Source organism: Lepidochelys olivacea (genome assembly GCF_965140295.1).
Source record: "Lepidochelys olivacea isolate rLepOli2 genome assembly, chromosome: 10".
Lineage (NCBI taxonomy): Eukaryota > Metazoa > Chordata > Testudines > Cheloniidae > Lepidochelys > Lepidochelys olivacea.
Window position 1 is genome coordinate 31,994,642 of NC_140420.1, and position 16,522 is coordinate 32,011,163.

The following is a 16,522-nucleotide window of genomic DNA, read 5'->3' on the forward strand; positions in this document are numbered from 1 at the left end:
AAACCAGTCTTATTAATGTCTCCTCATACGGAAGCTGTTCCATACCCCTAACCATTTTTGTTGCCCTTTTCTGTACCTTTTCCAATTACAGTATATCTTTTTTGAGATGAGGTGACCACATCTGCATCCAATATTCACGATGTGGCATACCCTGGATTTATATAGAGGCATTGATATTTTCTTATTATCTATCCCTTTCCTAATGATTCCCAACATTCTCGTAGCTTTTTTGACTACTGCTGCAGTGGAGGTTTTCAGAGAACTATCCACAATGGCTCCAAGATCTCTTTCTTGAGTGGTAATAGCTAGTTTAGACCCCATCATTTTATATTTATAGTTGGGATTATGTTGTCCAATGTACATTATTTTGCATTTATGAACATTGAATTTCATCTGCCATTTTGTTGCCCAGACACCCACTTTTGTGAGGTCCCTTTGTAACTCTTCACAGTCTGCTTTGGACTTAACTATCTTGAGTAGTTTTGTATCATCCGCAAATTTTGCCACCTCACTGTTTATCCCTTTTTCCAGATCATTTATGAATATGTTGAACAGCACTGGTCCCAGTACAGACCCATGAGGGACACCACTATTTACCTCTCTCCACTCAGAAAGCATGGGGTTGCATCCCTGAGCATCTTGGCTAATAGCCATTGATAGACCTCTTCTCTGTGAAATTATCTCGTTCTTTTTTTGAACACAGTTATACTTTTGGCCATCGCAACATCTTCAGCTTCAGATTCTGCAGAATGAAAGTTTGCATTGAAAGACAATCAATAGCCCTTATAGTTGTGAAAATAAAGTTACAAATGTGAACCAACGTTGGAAACAACAGCTTTGAGAGTTTTGAGCCATCTCAGTGGTCTGTTGACTCTGAAGCATAACAATTACACTTTACGGACCAGAATTCCTGATAACTTAGATAGGCTGTTGTACACACAAATTGTATATTTCTAATTTGCATGTTTAATTACTGTAATTGCATAGGCAAATAGCCAAATAAAGAAAGGGCAGAAATGGTAATGTTCTTGATAGCGTCCTGCAACTTGTATTCCTCATAAAGTGATTCCAAAATCTGCTGTAAATTTGCTAACAGTTTAGTTTCTATGAAAAGGCCATTTTCCCTTGATCTTTGTGTACACCTCTCTTGGTCATCCCTGGCAGAACCCCTGTAGACTGAGAGACCTAACTTTGTAGCCCCAACCCAGCAAATACAATTCAAAATGAATTTTTGCTTCCTGCACAGACTGAATTTGACATACATCCTGTTGACTCCCAAAGGGTGAAGGGAGTAGAGAGAAGCAGTAGACATGTTACATTCATTTTTTGCATTGAGTCTTTCCTTTAGAAGACTATGGGTTTTTTCCTTTTCCAAAGATGCTTATGTAACAAAACTGCACAGGGCCTTCCTTCACTAGAGCTCTTTTATCTAGCAGAGAAAGGCATAACAAGAACCAACAGTAAGATAGTTAAAGCCTGATAAATTCAAGAGGTCAGGCTAGATGATCAAATGATCCCTAGTGGCCTTACAGTCTATGAATCTAGGAGAGATTGAAATTTCTAAACAAGCACATACAGGGCAGCTTGAGAAGTTCAAGTGCAGTAAATCTCCCAGCAGGATGGAACTATCCTAGTGAACTGAAGAAAAACAAAGGTGCGTGAGATGGGCCAAATTCTCCTCCTTTACACCCAGCTCACCCTAGCGCCTTGGAATCCTTCCTGGTTTATGCTGCTGTCATTGAGGGGCAGATAAGGGGGCTCTGTGGACTGTGCTAAGAGACCCTTGTGTGCTACCCTCTGGGGCAAAGAGGCTAGCGTCTATTATGCTCCAGAGCAGCAAAGGGAGGGTTCTGCCCCGGATGCAGACCAGTCAAAGCTGGGGGTTTTAGCTCACCACCATATGAGAGGCTCAGGACGGTGCCCCTGGGAACATTTCCTTTGCTGTCACAGTTTAGTGATTTTACAGCCCTCCTGTTGTTTCCTTGGTAGCGGGCTGCAGAAGGGGGCCTGAGGGTTGGGGAGGGGACGGTGGGTGCTTCGGCTTTTTTGTGTGGGATCTGCCCTGAGGGCTTGGTGCGGGTGGGGCTGCTCCCAGACCCGCTGCCTTGCTGTCGTGCCAGGCAGAGTGGCACGGGATGTGCTCGCTTGCTCCGGGGTCCCAGGACAGGAGGCCGGGCTGTCTTCTGTGTCTCCGGCCGGTCCAGCCCCAGGCCCCTCACCCCGAATAAGTTCAGGGCCGGCGCAGCCGGGGCCAGGGGGCTGGCAGCTGCCACAGAGATAAAGGGGGCGGCAGAGGCGAGCGGACCCGCACAGCCCCAGCCCAGCCACCCAGCCGCTGCCATGCTGGCCGCAGACGAGAAACGGCTGATCCTACTCACCTGGAACAAGGTGCTGGGCCACCAGGAGGACTTTGGGGCCGAGGCCCTGGAGAGGTAGGGCCGGGGGCAGGCGGCCCAGGCGCAGGGTGTAGGGAGGAAACCAGCGCAGACACGACTTTGGAATGACCCAGCTGCTCTGCTGGACCGGGCTAATGGGGGCACCCGGGCGGGTGGGTGCGGGGCTCCCCTGGCACCCGGGGTGGGGGCCTTTGGGATTCACTGTCTCTGAACCCCCTCCCCCCTCGCAGGATGTTCACCGTCTACCCACAGACCAAGACCTACTTCCCCCACTTCGACCTGCGCCCTGACTCGAAGCACATCCGCTGGCACGGGAAGAAGGTGGTGGCCGCCCTGGGGGACGCCGTGAGGCACATCGACAACATCAGCGAGGCGCTCTCCGGGCTCAGCAACCTGCATGTCTACTCGCTGCGGGTGGACCCGGTCAACTTCAAGGCAAGAGCAAGCCAGGGCCGAGGAGAGTCCCCGGGGGCTGCGGGATCAGCCCTCCTCCCCCACCACTTTCCCCTCTCTCCGGGGGGTGCGGGATCAGCCCCCCACACACACACTTTCCCCTCTCTCTGGGGGTGCGGGATCAGCCCTCCCCCCCACACACTTTCCCCTCTCTCCGGGGGGTGCGGGATCAGCCCTCCCCCCCACACACACTTTCCCCTCTCTCCAGGGGGTGCGGGATCAGCCACACACACACACACTTTCCCCTCTCTCCAGGGGGTGCGGGATCAGCTCTCCCCTCCCCACACACACTTTCCCCACTCTCCGGGGGGTGCGGGATCAGCCCTCCCCCCCATATACACACACACTTTCCCCTCTCTCCAGGGGGTGTGGGATCAGCCCTCCCCCCCCCCACACACACACTTTCCCCTCTCTCCGGGGGGTGCGGGATCAGCCCTCCCCCGCACACACTTTCCCCTCTCTCCGGGGGGTGCGGGATCAGCCCCCCACACACACACACTTTCCCCTCTCTCCGGGAGGTGCGGGATCAGCCCTCCCCCCCACACACACACACTTTCCCCTCTCTCCGGGGGGTGCGGGATCAGCCCTCCCCCCCCACACACACTTTCCCCTCTCTCCGGGGGGTGCGGGATCAGCCCTCCCCCCCACACACACTTTCCCCTCTCTCTGGGGGGTGCGGGCTGCCCCAGGCGCTGCTGGCTCGGGGCTCCCTGGGGTCAAGGACTGGCTGCCGCTTACCCGGTGTGCTTTGCTTTGCAGCTGCTGTGCCACTGCTTCCAGGTGGTGCTGGCCGTGCACCTGGCAGACAAGTACACCCCGCAGGTGCACCTCGCCTATGACAAGTTCCTGGCCGCCGTCTCTGCGGTGCTGACCAAGAAGTACCGGTGAGCCGCTGTCCCTCGCGGCTCTGGCGGGTTAGCCACGCGGCCTGCGGTGCTCTGACCCAATAAAGATGCCATCCCCGCAGCTCTGTCTCCGCGTCTCATTGGCGGGGCAGGTCGGAAGGGGGATACTCAGCTCTGCGGCTGCCTGTCAGTCCCTGGGGCCTGCATTCTGTGAAACAACAGGGTCTGGCAAACTCCGCCATGAGACCTGCCAAGCACACAGGTGCTGGAAGTAGGTGTGCTGCTGCACCCCTGGCTTGAAGTGGTTTCCATCCTAAACAGGGTTTACAGTTTGATTCAATGGCTCCCAGCACCACTGGCCAAGGGTCTAACTGACACCTGTCCTAAATGCCCTGGCTGCGAGCACTGGGAGTTAATAACTCTTCCCACGGTGATAAGAAAATCACCTCCCTAACCTCAGAGGTTTATGAGAAATAATACAATAACACAGGAAAAATAAGTCAAGCTGGGGTTACAGCCCAGGAGAAAGCATGACCACTTGGCCCAGCAAACAATGCCCAATACTGTGGGACTGCGGGGATTATTTCATTTTATTGTTTTCTGCTTCCAGAGGGTGGTGTCACTTTTCCAAAGAGCAATAAATGTGACAGGTTTCAGAGTAGCAGCCGTGTTAGTCTGTATTCGCAAAAAGAAAAGGAGTACTTGTGGCACCTTAGAGACTAACCAATTTATTTGAGCATAAGCTTTCGTGAGCTACAGCTCACTTCATGGGGTGCATAAAGTGGAAAATACAGTGAGGAGATTTATATACACACAGACCACGAAAAAATGGATCATACACATTGTAAGGCCATTACCAGCACATTTCCAGGAGTTAACAAGAACGTCTGAGGAACAGTGGGGGGAGGGGAGGGAGGAATAAACAAATAAATAAATAATGGCCCACCTTGATGATCACTTCAAAAGGTTTTCTCTCCCCCCACCCCACTCTCCTGCTGGTAATAGCTCATCTTAAGTGATCACTCTCCTTACAATGTGTATGATCCATTTTTTCGTGGTCTGTGTGTATATATGGTCTCAGTTTGTCCAGTGACCTGGCAGGATGATGGCCAGGGCAACCAGGTTGCAAACTGGGTCAGTTTGCCTTACTCGGTGATCAGAGACGTAAAGAAAGTGATTCGCGAGTTCGGCCTCACTAGCACGTATGTGCGTGGTCTCATTGAAGGGCTAGGTACTGGGTACACCCTGGTCCCTGAAGATTGGAAGGCGCTGTTGCGCATGATGCTGACGCCCAGTCAGTATGTTATTTGGCTTAGTGAGTATCGGCAGATGGCGGAACGCCAAGCCCAGGTATATAGAGAGCAAGGTGTCATTTATGAGCATTTGGCAGGGGAGGGCCAGTTTGCTACTGTTCAGATGCAGTCTCAACTCCCTCAGGCCTTTTTCCCCATTATTTCCACCTGCGCCCAGCATGCTTTCCGGAAGGTCCCGGATTCAGGCAAGCCTACCAAAAGCTTTGCCAGTATCCGTCAGGGTGTATCAGAGTCCTTTATGGATTTTACCAACAGATTGCAGGAGGCTATCCGCCGACAGGTGGATAACCCTGCGGCAGCTCAGGAGATCCTGTTAAAAATGGCGGTTGAAAATGCGAACAAGGATTGCCGCCGTGCTCTCCAGGCGGCACAAGCCTCTGGGATTCTAGAGCTGTCGGACATGCTGTGGGCGTGCCAAAACATCGGAACTCAAGCACATAAAGCTGGGGTTATGGGCGCCACCCTGCGGAAAAGCGGGAAGGAGGGGAAGCGTTGTTACCGCTGTGGTAAGGAGGGTCACTTTCAGCGGGAGTGTCGCTCATCGACGGCGCCCGCCCGCCCCTCAAAGAAGCGCCCCAAGTGTCGGAAGGGCTATCACTGGGCTAATCAGTGTCATAGCAGGTCGGGAAACTGCACGACGGGTTCCCCCTGAACCCAGGGCCAAACAGGGGTGTTTCCCACTCAGACAACTGTTCCTCTGCTTTAAAATCCATAGACTCCATGAGGTCGGCGACTGCCGGAAGTGCAGGGCTTGATTTGATTATGCAGGAGGACGCTGATTTTCAGTTGCCGGGGGAGGTTTGTGCCATACCTACCCAGGTGACGGGACCTCTCCCTGCCGGATTTGTGGGTCTGGTTCTTCCTCGCTCACACGCTGGGAAACAGGGTTTTTTTGTCATTCCAGGGGTCATTGACTCCGATTACACCAGCGTTATTAAGGTTCAGGTATGGACCCATCTTCCACAGTCGCTCCCACGTGGACGGTCAATTGCACAATTGATTTTAGTCCCCTATCAGGTGCCAGCTGCAGAGGATCGAGCCCGGGGCGGAGGCAGCTTTGGATCGACGCTGGCTCAGTCGCCATCTCACAACACGTCCTCTCCACTTGTTGCTCTAACAATGTCGGTCCGCCCCTCGAAACCTCAGTTAACACTTCTCTTAAATAATATTCCTTTTACAGGGCTGGTGGACACCGGAGCTGACCTTATGGTGATTCGTGATCCGGAGTGGCCGGTCGGTTGGCCAACAGTTCCTTCTAAAGAGTTGTGGGGGATCGGGGGTAGCAAACCTGGGTGCCAAAGTTTGTCTTGGGTCACGGTCTCTAAACCAGGAGGCCGTGCCCTTGCTACAATCCGCCCTTTTGTATTCCCTGTCCACCTCAATATTTGGGGCCGTGACTTACTTACAAAGCTGGACACCACCCTCGATATTAATATATAATGGCCCAAAATCCTCCCTCACCCACCTTGCCATCCGCATTACCATTAGTATGGCAATCCTTAGAGCCCGTATGGATTGACCAGTGGCCCCTCCCCCTAGAAAAGCTGAAAGCGCTTCATTCACTTGTACAACAATATTTGCATGCACAGCGCTTGGAGAGCTTTACTAGTCCTTGGAATTAGCTGATGTTATTTTGGCCTTTCAACTTTTTGTTGATTGTCCCTTTAATTTGATCGTGGACACGCATTATGTTTATCAGGTAATTGATCATTTACCCCTTGCCCTTATTACCCCTCAGGTCGATGCGGACCTTCTTCGCCTGTTTTTGTCCTTACAGTATCTCCTCACCACTCGTAATTTCCCTTATTTTGTTGCTCATATTTGCAGTCATACCCCTCTGCCTGGGCTACTTACTGAAGGCAATGCGCGCGCTGATCGCGCGTTACGTGGTCAGGTAAATTCCCTTTTTTCTGACCCCATTGAAAGTCATTCCTTTTTTCATCAGTCTGCCTCTGTTTTGGCCCGACAGTTTCACATTCCTGCTGATCATGCACGTTCTATTGTTCGTTCCTGCCCCCACCGTGCCGCTGCTGCCCCTATCTTTTTTTATGCCGTTAACCCCAGAGGTACCGCAGCGAATCAGCTGTGGCAAATGGATGTCACTCACATGCCACAATTCTGCCCCTATTTGTTTTTACATGTTTCCATTGATACCTATTCAGGATTCCTCTGGGAGACCCCACAGCGTGGGGAAGCCACTCCTAAAGTTATTCACCATTTGCTAGCCTGTTTTGCTGTTATGGGCCGCCCGAGCCAGATAAAAACAGATAATGCCCCAGCCTATTGCTCCACAGCCCTCTCCATCTTTTGTGCCCAATGGGACGTCTGTCTCAAACACAGGATCCCTTATAATTCCACAGGCCAAGCTATTGTTGAACATGCAAATTGCACACTAAAAACCTTGCTCGACAAACAACTAAAACAAGGGGAGCTGCGTCTCCGAACCTTAGGAGACATTCAGCAGCAGTTGCATATCCTTTTGTTTATTTTAAATAATTTAACGCTGAACGCAGATCAGCAGACCCCCGTGGATCAGCATTTTCACAAATCCGAGGTACTGGAAAGACCACGTGTCTATTACCGTCAGCTGCCGGATCCGCAATGGCTGGGCCCAGTACCTCTAATCACTTGGGGTCGGGGATATGCTGCTGTGTCTCTCCCTGCAGGACCGTTGTGGGTTCCGGCCCGGTGTGTGCGACCGGCACTGAAACAGCATGGCGTGGCACCAGGGGCTGTCGAACCCCATACCGGAGTTTCAGCTGACCTTGGAGGAAAACGCGGTGCGTCCCGGGTCGACAACGGCGGGATGGAAACGGAGGAGGCGTAGTGTCCCAAGCCAGCCCGTGACATGGGGAGCAGTAAAAGCATTGGTTGCCGCGGCTCAATGAAGACTGGCAGCAAACCAACAGCCAGAGACTTCTGAGACTTTGTTTGTGGCAATTCTTGCCCAAATTACTGCTAATTCTGTATTGACTGTATGCCTTTTGTGCCTGCTATTTCCTGTAGGGGTTGGCTCGGGAGCACTTTCTCCGTTACGGGCCCGAATGACATATAACCTATGAGAAAGATTGGCTTCAATAGCAAATGTTACCCACTTTTATTTATTTGATTTTGTAGAGGCTGAAGAATTGTTAGGTACATGCCTTATTCCAGTATGTCATCACCCTGAGGAAATTGGAAATGAGATGATGCTCGCTGCTTACGCGAACCTCTCTTCCCAGTACTCTAGCATGGCTAATTGGGGCCTGGCCAATTACACTTTACCTTTTTAAGCTTATTTTTTGCTGTTGCTGTGTGCAATGTATTTCCTTTTTGTTAAGGCTTTGTCGAGAACCGCCCTGGCAGGCTCCACGAGTTATGACCTCGTCTGTCCGGGAGTTAATTGGCTTGCAAAAGCAAATTGATGGCTACCATGAGATGGCCGAGCACAAATAAACAAAAAAGGAGGGGATGTAGGATTCATACAAGGTTCATGCGCTTGGCAACATTCAGGGCACACCCGGAGTGTTGTATAGGACCTGTGCACACACAGCTCCTTTCAAGGGCATCAACCTTGGAATCTCGCCCAGATGACATGAACCGTGGGAAGCCTCCCAGGACTGGGCTCAAGGCCCGAGAGCAAGGAATGCGGTAGATAGAAACTGGTAAATAAGAATGTTAAACAAAGCCAATGTATTCCTTTTATCTGTTGGAGAATGTAATGCGCGGGGGGAGAGAAAGAATAAAGGGGAAGGTGGAATGCTGACAGGCAGAAGCCTGTTAGCAGACCAGCTCGCTTGCTTGCTTAAAGCTCTGTGCTGTCTTGTCATTGAACCGCCACAGTGGGGGAGATATGATGATACCTTTTATTGGCCCAACTTCTGCTGGTGAGAGAGAGACACTTTTGAGCTTACTCAGAGCTCTTCTTCTGAGCTGGGAAAGGGACTCAAGAGCGTCCCAGCTAAATACAAGTGGAACCGATTGTTTAGCACATGTAGTTAACATTTTCAAGGTGAATTGGCCTGTTTTTGTCACAAAGTTACAATGGTTTTGTAATCCATCACTTCCAAGGGTGCTTGGAAACAGCTTTTTCTACTGACTGCCGGGTCTGATGTGGGGACCTGGCCCGGACTGCCAGCTCCTGTCACCCATCACAACTTTGGGCCACAGTGGACCAGGGTTAGATCTAGAGGTGGATATAAGGAGAAGGTGAGGCTGCACAATGTCCTTATTGCAATACTAAAGAGGGTCAAGAAGATGAACTAAGCTCTCCTGGGAGATGATAGGGCCACTCCTAGGAATGAGAGGACAATAGTAGCAGAGATTAGATTAAGTACACATGGGTTTGGGCTTCTCTACTCCAAAAGGGATTGGCAGAATCGACAAAAAAAATACAGAGATGGTGACTGTGGAACACTAGAGCCATGTCAGAGTGTGGGAGCACCCCGCACTGCAGGGTGTGCCTTTATCAGCCAGAACACGCACACAGCTGGTGGGCATGCTGAGGTGAGAGCAGGAGCAGGCTTTGTGGTGAAGGCAGGGGCTAGGGAGGGCCAGGAGACAGAGCTTCTAACTCTGACTTTCTGTGCTACCAGGGGCAAGTCACTAAGGGCCTAGTCCTGGACACTTTGGAGTCTATATCCACACTCCCATAGACATCAGGAGCTGCACGATTGACTCTCTAATCTCTCTCTGCCTCCTGCTTCTTCATCTTCAAAATAGAACTAACATGCCTCACCTACTTAGCTGGGGAGGAGGGTGTGCAGTGGTGAGGCTGAATTTTTTACTTTGAGATCCTTGAGCTGTACAATCTTCTAGGGACAGAATTAGGGCCTATCTTCAATTGTCACTATCATTTAGCATTTGTCTTTAGATCTGTAGAATGGGCTGAATTGTGGGACTCAAACTTCCCATACTGGAGCTGCACCATGTGGGAAGTCTGAGTCCCATAATTCAGAGACTCAGACATCTTACCCACTGTGCAGGCCAAACTGTTCTCAGACTGGTGACTGTCTGAGACAAACGAAGACTGGTGACCCTGCGTCAAACCATGACTGCTCTGAAGCCTCCGCTTTTGCTCCAACCAGGACAGCTGGACTGAGGGAGGATGGCTTCCATTTTTTGGAAGAAAAGCCCCAGGGCTCTCCACCTAGCACCCATGCCCTGCATTAAATCTCCATTTAAAATAATCCGTGCCACATTGGTTGCACGAGCTGTGTGCACACCAGCCTCTCCCTTTGTTTGGGAGTCTTTGGTGCTCTGTCTCAGCCAAAACCCTAGGGAAATGCTTTGTGTTCTTTATCTGTCATCACCAAACATGTATGTGAGCCTGTGCGACAGGGAGGGGATGTGTGTGTGAATGGGGGACAGGGTTTTTGGGGTGGCAGTGTTTGTGAGTGTATGTTTGTGTGTAGATGAAGTGTGATTGTGGATTTTGTATATGGGGTGAGCGTGGGGGAGTGGTGTGTGACCCTGCACTGTAGGGGGGCAATGTGACTGAGGGGACAGTATAGGGAGGGGCGCTGTGTAGGAGGGGACCATATGTGGGGCAGTGTGTGGCGCAGCAGTGGGGCGCAGAATGTATGAAGGAGCAAAATGTTGGGGGGCAGTGTGTCTGAAGGGGCTGTGTGGGGGCTGTGTGCATGGGGGCAGTATGTGTGAGGGAGCAGTATGTGAGGATGGGCTGTGTGGGGGAGTGTATGTGAGGGGGCAGCGTGTGGGAGGAGTGTGTATGAAGGGGCATGTGTTGGGGCAGTGTATGTGAAAGGGCTGTGTGTAAAGTGTGTAAGAAGGCACAGTGTGTGTGCACAGGACATGTATCTGAAGGGCCAGTGCATATAAAGCAGCAGTGTCTGGGGGAAATATGTATTAGGCGGTAGTATGTATAGAGGCACTGTGGGGGGCAGTGTGTAGGGGGGACATCGTATGGAGCAGCAGTGGGGGGCAGAGTGTATAAAGAAGCAGAGTGTTGGGGGCAGTGTGTAGGAGGGAATAGTGTGTGAGGAGGGGATCTGTGTGGGGGGCAGTGTATGTGAAGGGACCATGTATATGAGGGGACAGTGTGTAGGAGTGGCACTGTATGTGTGGTGCTCTTTGTGGGGCTGTGTGTATGAGGAAGCAGTGTATGGAGCAGTGCATATGAGAGAGCAGTGTGTGGGGAGAATCTGTGTTTGAGGGGGCAGTGTATGGAAGGGCAGAGCGTGTGTGGGGGCAGTGTGTGTGTGTAGGGGTAGGGTGTGGGGGGCAGTGTGTACAAAAGGGCACAGTGTGTGAGGGGGCAGTGTGTGGGGGAGGCTGAGGGAGTGGGGAGCAGTGTGTATGAAAGAGTAGAGTGTGTAAGGGGGCAGTGTGTGTGTGTGGAGGGATAGGGTGGGGGGCAGTGTGTACGAAAGGGCAGTGTGTGGGGAGGGGGAGGGAGTGGCAAGGTAGTGTGTAAAAAAGGGCAAAGCATGTGAGGAGGCAGTGTGTGTGTGGAGGGGTAGGGAGTGGGGGGGCAGTGTGTACAAAAGGGCAGAGTGTGTGAAAGAAAAGTGTGTGTGTGGAGGGGTAGGCAGTGGGGGGAGCAGTGTGTACGAAAGGGCAGAGAGTGTGTGGGGCAGTGTGTGTGTGGAGGGGTAGAGAGTGGGGAGGCAGTGTGTAAAAAAGGGCAAACCATGTGAGGGGGCAGTGTGTGTGTGGAAGGGTAGGGTGTGGGGGTGCAGTGTGTACAAAAGGGCAAAGCATGTGAGAGGGCAGTGTGTGTGTGGAGGGGTAAGGGTGTTGGGGGGCAGTGTGTACGACAGGGCAGAGCATGTGAGAGGGCAGTGTGTGTGTGGAGGGGTAAGGGTGTTGGGGGGCAGTGTGTACGACAGGGCAGAGCATGTGAGAGGGCAGTGTGTGTGTGGAGGGGTAAGGGTGTTGGGGGGCAGTGTGTACGACAGGGCAGAGCATGTGAGAGGGCAGTGTGTGTGTGTGGAGGGGTAGGGAGTGGAGGGGCGGTGTGTACAAAAGGGCAGTGTGAGGGGGCAGTGTGTGTATGAATGGGAAGTGTGTGTGGGGGCAGTGTGTATGAAAGAGCAGCATGGGGGGGCAGTGTGTGGACTGGAAGCAAATGGAGCAGGAGTGTATATGAGGGTGCAGCGCGTGGGGCAGTTTGTATGAAGGGGCAATGGTGGGGGGCACGTGTAGGGTATAGTATGTATGAGCCAGCAGAGTATGAGAAGGCGGATGGTGTGTGTTACAGGGCAGTGTGTGTGAGGAGGTAGTGTGGGGGAGAGTGTAGGGGGTAGTGAATATGAAGGGGCAGTGTGTGTGTGTAAAATATATATGATGGTGCAGTGTCAGGTTAGCAGTGTGTGTGGAGGGGCTGGATCGGGGGCTGTGGGGGCAGTGTGTATGAAGCAGCAATGCCTGGGGGCAGTGTGTTGAGGGGGAGTATGTGTGAGGGAACAGTGTGTGGAGGGGTAGTGTGTATGACCGGGCAGTGTGGGGATGCGTGTATGGGGAAAGTCTGTATGAGGGCACAGCGTGTGAGGAGGGGGTGGGGGGCACAGTGGAATAAAAGGGAAGGTCCTCTCATGGATCAGCAACTGGTTAAAAGGTAGGAAACAAAGGGTAGGAATAAATGGTCATTTTTCACAATGGAGAGAGGTAAATGGGGTGGGGGGCAGGGATCTGTACTGGGACCAGTGCTGTTCAACAGAATCATACACTATCTGGAAAAAGGAGTAAACAGTGAGGTTGCAAAGTTTGCAGATGACACAAAACGACTCAAGATAGTTAAGTGCAAGGCTAGCTGTGAAGAGTTACCAAAGGATCCATAGAGGCTGGAGGCGCTGCTGCACCCCCTGGCTTGAAGTGGTTTTCATCATACACAGGGTTTACAGTTTGGGTCAGTGGCTCTCAGCACCCCCATGATACACCTTGTTTCAGCACCCCTGAAGAGATCTCACAAAATTGAGTGACTGAGTAGATGAACAAAATGGCAGATGTAGTAGATGAACAAAATGGCAGATGTTAATAAATGCAAAGGAATGTACGTTGGAAAACATAATCCCAACTATCCATACAAAATGATGGGCTCCATTAGCTCCATTAGCATTGCAGAAAGAGATCTTGGAGTCATTGTGGATAGTTCTCTGAAAACTACTGTTCAATGTGAAGCAGCAGTCAAAAAAGTGAATACTGTTAGGAACCAAAGGGATAGATAATAAGACAGAAAAAATCATATTGCCTCTATATAAATCCATGGTCCGCCCATATCTTGAATACTGTGTGCAGTTCTGGTCACCTCATCTAAAAAAATAATTAGAATTTGAAAAAGTACAGAGAAGAGCAACAAAGATGATGAGGGACATGGAACAGCTTCTGAATGAGGTCAGATTAAAAAGGCTGGGACTTTTCAGGTTGGAAAAGAGACAACTGGGGTGGGATGGGGTGTGTGTGATAGAGCTCCATACAATCATGAGGGGTGTGGAGAAAGTAAAGAAGGAAGTGTGCTTTACCCCTTCACATAACACACAAAACAGGGATCACCCAATGAAATTAACAGGCAGCAAACCAAACAAAAGGCACTACTTCAGCACATAAGGAACAGTCAACCTGTGGCACTCTTTGCCTGGGATGTTGTGAAGGCCTAGACTATAAATGGGTTCAAAAAATAATTATAGAATTTCATGGAGGAGAGGTCCATCAACTGCTTTTAGCCAAGATGATCATGGATGCAACCCCATGCTCTGGGTGTCCCTAACCCTCTAACTGCCAGAGGCCAGGAGTGGAGGACAGGGAATGGATCACTCAATAATTGCCCTTCTCTATTCACTCCCTCTGAAGCACCTGGCACGTGCCACTACCAGAAGAGGGAGTACTGGGCTAGATGGTCTGATCCGTTGGTCTGATCCAGTATGGCTGTTCTTGTGTTCTTAGCAAGGGGGCCAGTGTGTGTGGGGGGGAGTAGTGTGTTTCAGGGGACAGTGTGTAGGAGGGAGCAGTATGGGGAGCACTGTGTGGGAGAACTGCCCCCTGAGTAGCACTAATGCTACTTTTTATACTTTCACCTTAGCAGCGTGAGCCACCCCTCCCCAGCACCTGGTATCCGCTGGGCGCAGCAGACACAGGCAGGGCAGAGGATTCAGGGTTGCGGGCTGAGATACTCTCGGCTGAGACTTCTTGTTCCCGTTTTGTCTGTAGTTCAAGGAGGCGCCCGGGGCCACCCAACCAGACTCGCCGCCTCACGCTTCCTCTAGGAGCAGAGACCCCGAACGGGCTCCATGGGCGCCCCCAGGCTGCCCACCATAGGCGCCGGCCAAGGCGGAGGAGCCCAGCACTCTGGACAGCTCTCCCCTCAGCCCACTAGGCAGCAGGCCGCGGAGATCGCTGCCGGGTCTGGCGCCGCCTCGCGGAATTGCTCAGCTCCTCTGGCCTTCAGAGCCCAGGGGCACCTGGGGGCCCCAGCATGAAGGACACGCGCCTGCCCCTGCGTTTTGCTCTCCCCGGTGCGCCCGCAGGGGACAGGCCCCCTCTTCATGCGCAGGGGCCTGCGAAGTGCCCGGGAGGCAGGGCAGCTCTCTTCGCGGGGTCCAGTGCCTCCTGCTGGGCATCCAGCATGCAGAGCAGCCCAGCGGGCCCCTGGCAGGCCCGGTGCCAGCCAATGGGAGAGGCGGGGCGGGCCGGTGGACGGGATATAAGGGTGGCCGGGGCTGCAGACGGGTACCCTGGAGGGATTGTTGCGGAGCCGGAACCATGGTGCTGAGCTCGGGTGACAAGGCCAACGTGAAGGCCGTGTGGACCAAGGTGCAAGGCCACCTGGAGGACTATGGCGCCGAGACCCTGGACAGGTAACCGCCGCTGCGCTCTGCCCTGCGCCCCGTCTGCGCCCGGCCAGGCCCCCCCTTAACCCGCCTTGTTCTTTGCAGGATGTTCACCGTCTTCCCCCAGACCAAGACCTACTTCTCGCACTTCGACATACACCACGGCTCCATCCAGGTTCGGAACCACGGCAAGAAGGTGATGCTCGCCCTGGGGGATGCCGTGAGCCACATCGATGACATCGCCACGGCTCTCAGCGCTTTGAGCGACAAGCACGCCCACACCCTACGCGTGGATCCCGTCAACTTCAAAGTGAGTGACGGGGAGAAATGCCCCCCCACACCCCAGGTCCGAGCCGGCTGCTCCCCCTCCCCCTGGGGGATGCCGTGAGCCACATCGATGACATCGCCACTGCTCTCAGCGCCCGCAGCCCTTGCTGTCCCTGTGCCCCCGCCCCTGGGCCGGACTGCTGGGTCATAGGGGCGCCCCATGACCGAACTGGGCCGGGGGGGAAGGGGCCAGGCTAGCTGAGGCCGGTTCGGGCAGTAGCTGGGTGGCCCCTCCTGTGCAGCCGGTTCCCAGCTCTTCTCACTCGCGTGCCTTGTCTTCCAGCTGCTGAGCCACTGCTTCCTGGTGGTCGTGGCCAAACACCACCCCACCCTCCTCACCCCCGACGTCCACGTCTCCCTGGACAAGTTCCTGGGCACTGTGAGCACTGTGCTGACCTCCAAGTACCGTTAGGCGGCGGCCTCGGCCGGGCTGGCCTCCGCAGGCCCCTGTGCGCAGCAGCTGAGCAACCCAATGATCTGAAATAAAAGCCGCTGCCTGGCGCTCCACGTGTGCTGTCCTGCTCTCTCCTTGCGCCGCGCGGGGCTGGGGCGGGAGGCCGCGGCCTGCAGGGGGCAGCTGGGCTGCGCGACAGCAGCGGGTGGGTCTCGTGGCGCAGCACCCCACCCAGCACAGTCCTGGGGGCGGCCGGGCGGGGACCCCTCGGCGCAGCCACACACCAGTCCCGGGAGGTCCGCCCCTGTGTGTTGCAAGGGCCACGTCTCTGCTGCGCTTCCCCGCACGGAGCAGCTTCTGCGCCGACCCCGGCGCCCCCAGCCCCGTGGCTCCCGCCCAGCTCGCCTCTGGCTGGCCCCAGCGGGAGCCGCCTCTGGGCCGGGGCTTCGCGGTGCCGCTGGGTTTTGATTTGCTCCTCATTGAGCAGCCGCGCTCTGGGGTAATGGAGCCTTTGGGGGCCCAGGTGGGGACTGGGGAGGCAGGAGCAGGCCCTCTGGGAAGCAGGTTCTTTGCCTTGGCGGGTGTTTGCCAAGACTCCTGCCATGGGGACAGGACGTGCCCTGGGACCCCCTTGGCTCGCCTCCCCCTGGACCCCCCATGAGCCCAGCCTGTGGCACAGAGTGCTGAATCAGGCCCTCCTTTGGTCTGTCACCTAGTTAATGACTCCAGGGTATGGGAGACAGGCCCTGCCTGCTCTGTGCCAAGGCCTGTGGGTGCAGCTGCAACCTGCCAGCCCATGGACTCTTCGGGGCTGGTTTGTTCATGGGAACAGTGCTGGGCAGGAGGGGCTGTGGAGCTGCCTGGGGCCAGTGCAGCCACACAGTGAGGGGCAGGATGCTGGAACGATTTATATAGTGAGGGTGTTGAGAGCCATTGATCCAACTGTAAACCCCATATATAAAAGAAACCACTTCAAGCCAGGGGGTGTGACAGCTCCCCCAGTCCCAGCATCTATGGCAAGGGGCCT

At 53.7% G+C, this 16,522-nt stretch overlaps 2 protein-coding genes across 2 annotated transcripts; both read left to right on the forward strand.

Annotated features, from left to right (window-relative positions):
• Positions 1-2,038: 2,038 nt before the first annotated feature.
• Positions 2,039-3,815, forward strand: LOC311527746 (hemoglobin subunit alpha-D-like). Its single transcript, XM_084642047.1, has 3 exons — positions 2,039-2,432; positions 2,627-2,831; positions 3,609-3,815. The coding sequence occupies exons 1-3, from the start codon at positions 2,341-2,343 to the stop codon at positions 3,735-3,737; spliced, it is 426 nt and encodes a 141-aa protein (XP_084498173.1). The 5' UTR covers positions 2,039-2,340; the 3' UTR covers positions 3,738-3,815.
• Positions 3,816-14,646: 10,831 nt separating this feature from the next.
• LOC311526916 (hemoglobin subunit alpha-A) lies at positions 14,647-15,608 on the forward strand. Its single transcript, XM_084640384.1, has 3 exons — positions 14,647-14,801; positions 14,880-15,084; positions 15,385-15,608. Exons 1-3 carry the CDS (start codon positions 14,707-14,709, stop codon positions 15,511-15,513), a joined length of 429 nt encoding a protein of 142 aa, XP_084496510.1. The 5' UTR covers positions 14,647-14,706; the 3' UTR covers positions 15,514-15,608.
• Positions 15,609-16,522: the final 914 nt, after the last annotated feature.

Excerpts from the sequence above, each read along its gene's own strand:
- LOC311526916 (XM_084640384.1), top strand. The coding sequence starts at position 14,707 with ATGGTGCTGAGCTCGGGTGACAAGGCCAACGTGAAGGCCGTGTGGACC. Across the intron at positions 14,802-14,879 it reads GGCGCCGAGACCCTGGACAG|GATGTTCACCGTCTTCCCCC; the intron begins GTAACCGCCGCT and ends TGTTCTTTGCAG. Across the intron at positions 15,085-15,384 it reads TGGATCCCGTCAACTTCAAA|CTGCTGAGCCACTGCTTCCT; the intron begins GTGAGTGACGGG and ends CTTGTCTTCCAG.
- LOC311527746 (XM_084642047.1), top strand. The coding sequence starts at position 2,341 with ATGCTGGCCGCAGACGAGAAACGGCTGATCCTACTCACCTGGAACAAG. Across the intron at positions 2,433-2,626 it reads GGGGCCGAGGCCCTGGAGAG|GATGTTCACCGTCTACCCAC; the intron begins GTAGGGCCGGGG and ends CCCCCCTCGCAG. Across the intron at positions 2,832-3,608 it reads TGGACCCGGTCAACTTCAAG|CTGCTGTGCCACTGCTTCCA; the intron begins GCAAGAGCAAGC and ends TTTGCTTTGCAG.